Raw genomic sequence first — 7158 nt, forward strand, 5'->3', positions numbered from 1 at the left:
CAACCCTGAAGCAGACCTGGCTAAGTACCTGGTTGGCCGATTTATTAAGAGTGGGTATTATAATGTACAATAAGCTTTAAGAGCAACAAATAAAAAAGTGGCCAGGTGACATATTTCTATAGTGCAGGTTTAATACAATTGTCGTGGATCGATTTCATGTGTGCGGTCACGGTGGCCGAGAGGTTAAGGCGTTGGACTCGAAATCCAATGGGGTTTCCCCGCACAGGTTCGAATCCTGTTCGTGACGTGCTGTTTTATTTTCTTTTCCGTCGTCCAATATGGTGGCAACTTGACTATATTTATTGTCTACTACTAAACCATGTGAACATTTAATTTAATAATCAACATTTACACGAAGCTGACTGTGCCTCCCCTGATTCTGAAGTCTCATTCAGTCCGTCGTGTTCTCGCGTTGGTAGGAGAAGGTCTCCTTGGTAGAGACCAGCCACTGGCCTCTGTTTCCAAATAGAAGCTTAAATTGCGGCTTTCTTATATATGGGCCAGTATTGTATTTGACAAACCGATGTGTGTTAGTTGTCGCTATACTTTGATTCGACTGCCCAATACACTAAATGATAAAGTTTCTATTTGTGTTCCCCTTCATTGTACAGCATAATGGATGCGACCGGGGAGATAAAGGCGGCGACAGTTCCCAGTGACGTAAATTCTGGGGCTTTGTAGATCTAGGTAACAGCGTGCTTTGAGCAGCTCGTAGCGGTTTCAGCGTTAGTGCTATAGCCACAAACAAACAAACAGGGCCTTTAAAATAAGGGGTTTCGTGCGGAGACATAGTCAAAAGGGCCACAGTCAGACGTAGGCACACTAGTCGCATAACAAAGCATTGGTGAGACTGCGCGCTAACAAAGCTAACAGTTCCTTATAGCTAAACAAAGGAAATGCGATCGCCAGATTTGAAATAATTACGACTAACTGGGTCATAACTAGTAGCCAGAAGCAGCGTGTCCAGCTGTGTCCAGCGTAGAGGCAGTTCAGCGTCTTTGTTTAAACCAAAAGCTCTTAGCGACTCTAGACTTCTGAGCGTATTTCATGGCGTTTTATGTCAATTCGACACCTTGGCCAACTCGTTAAATGATTGCAACATTTATTAGCATGAGTTTATGTGAAGAATGAAGCTGGCATTATGGCCTTAATGGAGACAAGACATACGCGTAGATACCAGTGTCCTGAATTTAAAAGAAGGTAGCTAACTGCGAGCTAGCTAACGTTTTTGCGAAGCGTTCCTCGGGCTGCTAGCTGTCACATTTGCCGCTCGTCGTTATTTCAGTGGCATAGCTGTTACGCGACACTTGAGCTGTATATTCTGGACTATCTAATGAGCTGACCCGTGTCCATACATTTAACCACAACGTGACTGGAGAAGTGTTTATTTAGCATCTAGCTAACAGGCTAATTACCTAAAGCTAGAGGTGTAGCAACCATTACAAGGTAAACTTAGCGCGCATCGCTGTTGTGATCAAGTAACAGAAAGGGGACAGACAACAATGGCAACTCCCACAAACGATGCCTTGTTTTTAATAAAGGATGTAAAGCCTGGATTGAAGAACCTGAATATCGTATTCATCGTGCTGGAAATAGGTAAGTGGTTGAAGTGTGACGCTACATCCTCTAGACGCTCGTGATGTTTTTCTTAAAGGGACCGGGCGGAATGTTCTTCCCTTAAAAGGACACCGCGTCGCCATCGGCGTAGCTTTGTGCTTACACGTTGCTCATCTTCGCTTGTCTCACACCCGACTGTTGTTGAATTCCATTAGGGCGAGTAACCAAAACTAAAGACGGCCACGAGGTGCGCTCGTGCAAGGTGGCGGACAAGAGTGGGAGCATCGCGATCTCCGTGTGGGACGAGCTGGGCAGCCTCATTCAGCCGGGGGACATCATCAAGCTGACCAGAGGGTACTGACCGCGCTCACGTTATGGCTGCACATGTCTCTATAAATCTAAGTGCAGATGTTTGACATGTGATTTGTGTGTCAGCTATGCGTCGATGTGGAAAGGCTGCCTGACCTTATACACCGGCCGAGGGGGTGATCTGCAGAAGATTGGAGAGTAAGTAGTGTTGGCGCTTGTCAGCCTATGATGAGAAGCATCTCTGGTTGAAAAGATCAGGACCAGTAAACGTGTAACTATGTGAAACCATGTTTAGTTAACTCTGATTACCCAGAGATGTGTTCTGTGACTACACTACATACCTTTAGTCTTGGACTAGTATCACTCTGGTTTCATTATCTGAGCACACACTATATTCTTCCCATGTTTGCTTTGAACACGTGGCTCGGTGCTTCCTCAGGTTCTGCATGGTGTATTCCGAAGTGCCCAACTTCAGTGAACCAAACCCTGAGCTGCTGGCTCAAGGAAACCAGCAAAACAAGTCTGTGAGTAGCAGTTTAAAGAAATGTTTTGTTTTTTTCAGCCATATTAATCATATGTACAGACAAACACCAGTGTTTGTAGGGTGTTTCAGAAGTAACACAGTCTCAACTCTCAACAGGGAAAACCAGACCAGAATCAGAGGGGGAACTCTCCGCCCAATCAGAATTCAGGTACACCTGCTCCACCAGGTAAGAACACTTTCACAATCACTTTACCCACTTGCAGAAAACATTGCTGATATCAGTGCTAGAAGAACCAAAAAAGTTGCATATGGCTCTAATATGTATTCAATTGAATGTCATGTCTCATTAAGACTGAACAAAGACCTTTTTTGAGCTGTTTTTAGTGTTGATGTGTCAATCGTGGCAGTGAGTCAGCCTCAGTCCTACTGATCTGAGGGATTCAGTATCTAGTGCTGGTTCACATAAGCAATTGCTTGTATTTGTTTCTCAACCCACAGGTAATGGTGCCATGCCCCCATTTGCCAACCAGCCCCCTGGTGCACCCCGGGATTCTGCATTTGGCAATGCTGGGAGACCGAACGGTCGGTCACCTGGCAATGGAGCACCTCCGGCTACTGTCGCCGCACCCCCAATAGCAGCAAAGTCTTCAGTTACCATTAGCAATGGCAGGGACCCACGGCGTGCCAAAAGATGAGGCTGGGGTTGCAGGGACCAATCATGGATGCCACCTCATCCCTCAAGTCTCTTGATCTGTCTGAGCGTTTCTGATCACAGCCTTTATTGACTCTCAATAGCTGAATTGGAGACTAAGTGCATAATATTGATGCGGCCCAACAAAGTGATCTGTTCATCTGTAGTGCAGGTGGTGTTTTGTGATCCACCCAATCACTAGCACGGCCTGTTATTGCAAAGCCTTGATGGCAGAGTTGTGACCAGTCTATGTCATCATCCTAAAGCTCTTGGTGCAAATTGACAGTTTTATACCAGTGTTAACTTCCTCACGCTCTCCTAACGCCCCCTTTTCCTAGTGTCTTTTCCAACTACACACCTACTTGAACACTTGATGCACTTTCTTCTCTTAAGTTATGTCGGGCGAACTGTCATGTAAATCAGGAAATCAGTTTCTGCTTTCTAGTGGAAAAGGCCTTAAGTTGTTGAAAGTGAGTACATGGACTGAATGCACAAGCAGAGCTGGCCAAAGGGTCCTCCCTCTCAACCAGACTGACTCTGTGGAAGGAGAGGTGTCAAGTTTGAGTTTTTACTTTTGGATATTGAGCTTTTTATTTTTTTCCCCCCTCCACACATTCATTTGCTGTCAGCTGTACCTTTTTTTTATTCAGTTGGGACCACTGAACTACTAGCAAAATGGTTCACAATAAATTTTAGTCATTTGATTTTCTGATTCTGTCAAACACAAGTTGCTGTTGCCAATAAAACATTGTGTTGGTTAAACTGCATTTAAGCACTGTTAAACTGGTATAAACTTTTATCAAAAACAAAATGTTCAGTGTGGAAAACCTTTTCCTAAGGTGCCTGTTGCACCTTAGATAGACTCATGCTCCAAGTGGAGCTGCCTCCATCACTGGCTTACACTAAAAATAAGTAGACACTGACATGAATGCTTTGGTTTTGTTTGCGGGATGTGTTGCATACATCAGACATTCTTTACTTCACATCCTTTGTTGCACCAAGCACCTAAACCCGGTTAACCCCAGTCAGCAGCGTTGCTTTACAAACATGATCGGTTTGGAAATGACATAAAGGACCTATTTGGTTCTAAATATGATTCAGGGATCAAAAGGAACCAGATGTTTAGTAGAAGTGGACATTTGCCCGATTGTTCACATCTGTGAACCACAGTCCAACTAAGGCTGAGTTGCTGTGTGACTTGGCTTTGAACCTTAACCACATTTTCAGACATGTTTATTAGTGGTTCCCCTGTTTCTGTGTGATAAAATCACGTTGCTTGTGACACTTAACGTTGAAACACATGAGAAGTGTGGCAGGAAGTGTGATGCTGCTCAGTCGAGTCAACAACAGAAGCTATGTCATGAGCCGTGAATTTCCCGAATAGCCACGGTCAGTCACATATGCAGCCGCATCATGTGCTTCTGAGCATTTGCATGTCACTGTGTATCAACAGAGGCACATGCAGAGGTTTAGCCTCTAGGCTGAGTCTATGCCACTAGTAGAAAAACTTCTGTTCCCTCCTGAACAATGTGAGAATATAGGAACAACGTAAACATTCAGCCTGCATTGCATCTGTAAAATGTGTCAAATCATTCCACGTTTGTTTCGAATTATGAACCACACTTAAACTTTCTCTTTCACTTTTACCCAGTGTGACAACAACCTCATGATATCAGTGATTCATCAGATCTGGTGGGGTTTTATTTAAGGAGCCTACTGAAATCTGTCCTGTCCAGTGAACAAACAGGCACAAAGCAGATCAGCTGGGATTTTTGAAAAGTGGGGAGGGTCAAATAACATGAGGTGTGTAATTAAAGGAAATGATTAAAATTTTAGGTAAGAGGCCAGTGGCAACTTTAAATACAACTTTAAATGACACTTTTTAAACGTGCTACATTTGCTTTCACCTGTCAGAAATCCTGCATCAAAGCAACTGTGATGTTAAGCAAGTCAGTGTGTGAAGAGTGTGAAGCAAAGGTAGGATGCTGATGGGAGGAGAAACGTGAAATACAGAACTAGTGTCTTGTCTGTTTGTGACATAGTCAGTGGCTCCAGCACAGAGACGCCGCTATGCCTGGTGAGTAGAGATTCATTTTACAAACGTGACCTTATCTAGTATTAAGCTTGATAATTGAGTCCTTTATATTTGTTTTTGTTATTATATTACATGATGTATCCCTGAACAACTCTGAATATCTCAGGACATTGTTGTAATATAATTATTGGTCAATTGGACAAAAGTAATTTCCAGATGAAAACGTTGTTTCCTCCAAATGTGATGTGTTACCCTCTCATTATAATGTTATATGTTTTAAATGATTTCAGCCTTTGTGTGAACCTAACGTTTGTTTTTATTTGTGTCCTCAGATCCAAACAAATCTTCGTTTACTACGTACGACTTTAGCCCGATTTATGATGGACTTAATATTACTAATTACTCTATTTACTCAGAGTTCATTCCAAACCCTGAAACGGAGGCCTGCGACCCTTTCCTGGTGCCAGACACGGTGTCCATCACTCTCAGTGCCTTCTATGTCCTGGTCTTTCTGTTGGCCATACCTGGCAACCTGGTCGTGGGACTGGTGATGGGCCACAACAGGGATACTCTCCCCCCGTCCGACCTCTACCTGCTCCACCTGGCGGTGGCCGACCTGCTGCTGGCCGTTACGCTCCCCTTCTGGGCCGTGTCCGTTACATGGGGCTGGATTTTTGGAAACGCCGCGTGCAAAATTGTCACCATCTGCCAGGAGCTCAGTTTCTACTCGAGCATCCTGTTCCTGACCTGCATCAGCATGGACCGCTACGTGGTGATCGTGCGCGCGCTGGAGGCGCGCCGGGCGAACCGGCGGCTGCTCAGCTGGGGGGTGTGCGCCGGGGTCTGGGCCGTCGCGACGCTGCTGTGTGTGCCCGCCTTCTTCAGCCGGCCCTCCGCCTCCGACGACCCCAGTCGCCTGGTGTGCCACGAGCAGTTTCCCAGCAGTGCCGACGAGTGGCGGCTGGCCACGCGCATCCTTCGCCACGCGCTGGGCTTCGTCATTCCGCTCGCCATCATGATCCCCTGCTACGGAGTCACCATCAAGCGCCTGCTGCGCGTCCGCGGCGGGTTCCGGCGACAGCGGGCCATGAAGGTGATCGTGTTCGTGGTGGTGGCCTTCCTGCTGTGCTGGGCGCCGTACCACGTCGCGCTGATGACCGACACGTTCTTCCGGTCCAAGGTGGTGCCCTACCGCTGCTCGGACCGGCTGGCGGTGGACCAGGCCCTGCTGGCCACGCAGAGCATGGGGCTGCTGCACAGCTGCGTCAACCCCGTGCTCTACGCTTTCGTGGGGGAGAAGTTTCGCAAAAGTCTGGTCCAGCTGATGAGGAAGTTCGGCCTCATAGAGAGGACCACAAGAATCAAGTCGTCTGTGTCCTCAGAAGTCACATCCACCATGATGTGAGACGCTTCAGAGGAGAAGCTTTGACTTTGGCCACTCAGTAAATGTAAATATGTTTATGCTTATGGTTGGATTCTTCTCCAGATCGGCAGAAGGCGAAGCGCTGCTTTAAAGTTACGCTGCACGCATTTTCTTTTTATGCTGAGTGATCACCTCTTGCCTCATGTCATGAGGAAACTGTGGGAAACGTCTTTTGAACAAAAACAACAGAGACAGACCCGACGCTGATGGACGCGCTGGTTTGTCTGTGCTCCTTCTGCTCATGTATGCAAATGTAAATTAAGTTAAGTTTTAATAGTTTTTTCTCACTTAAGTCTCAAAGATTTATACTGTAGTTTGACATATTTTCTTTTTATATTGACAAATATAGTTCTCTGTTCGAGCATATGTCTATTTAACTAAACAGGACTTTATTTGATCACATACATAGTAATTTACATTATCTGTACAGATCATTAAAGTTTTATATGAAAACGTGTCTTCTGTTTGTGAACAGTGCAATTTAAGTCAAAGCTATTAAATGTGCACTGAATTGCAGGAACCCAATGAAATATCACAGACACTCATTTAAATAAAATAATTATTCCATTAAGTTTTGGATCTTCTTGGGGACTACATGTGTAGTCAGTAGTCAGGAGTCAGTAGTCAGTTAGTTACAGACACCAGGTGCTCCTTGTTTC

The 7158-nt window shown here is 45.4% G+C and overlaps 2 protein-coding genes and 1 non-coding gene across 6 annotated transcripts; all 3 read left to right on the forward strand.

The window, feature by feature from the left end:
* The first annotated feature begins 165 nt into the window (after positions 1 to 165).
* trnas-cga (transfer RNA serine (anticodon CGA)) lies at positions 166 to 247 on the forward strand. Its single transcript has one exon. It is a non-coding gene; the product is annotated as a tRNA-Ser (tRNA).
* Positions 248 to 655: 408 nt separating this feature from the next.
* nabp1a (nucleic acid binding protein 1a) lies at positions 656 to 3808 on the forward strand. Its single transcript, XM_029137302.3, has 6 exons — positions 656 to 1596; positions 1773 to 1911; positions 1993 to 2064; positions 2306 to 2390; positions 2507 to 2576; positions 2849 to 3808. Exons 1-6 carry the CDS (start codon positions 1503 to 1505, stop codon positions 3043 to 3045), a joined length of 657 nt encoding a protein of 218 aa, XP_028993135.1. The 5' UTR covers positions 656 to 1502; the 3' UTR covers positions 3046 to 3808.
* Positions 3809 to 3950: 142 nt separating this feature from the next.
* On the forward strand, positions 3951 to 6956 carry LOC114847475 (C-X-C chemokine receptor type 2-like). Of its 4 annotated transcripts, none has more exons than XM_029137277.3 (3): positions 3951 to 4877; positions 4956 to 5118; positions 5409 to 6956. In XM_029137277.3, the coding sequence occupies exons 2-3, from the start codon at positions 5112 to 5114 to the stop codon at positions 6479 to 6481; spliced, it is 1080 nt and encodes a 359-aa protein (XP_028993110.1). In that variant the 5' UTR covers positions 3951 to 4877; positions 4956 to 5111; the 3' UTR covers positions 6482 to 6956. The 4 variants fall into 4 exon arrangements, with proteins under 4 accessions (XP_028993110.1, XP_028993111.1, XP_055361345.1 ...); XM_029137278.3 differs by having other exon boundaries at positions 3951 to 4844; XM_055505370.1 differs by having other exon boundaries at positions 3951 to 5118.
* The last annotated feature ends 202 nt before the right edge of the window (positions 6957 to 7158 follow it).

Source organism: Betta splendens, chromosome 21, assembly GCF_900634795.4.
Source record: "Betta splendens chromosome 21, fBetSpl5.4, whole genome shotgun sequence".
In the NCBI taxonomy this organism is placed as follows: Eukaryota; Metazoa; Chordata; class Actinopteri; order Anabantiformes; family Osphronemidae; genus Betta; species Betta splendens.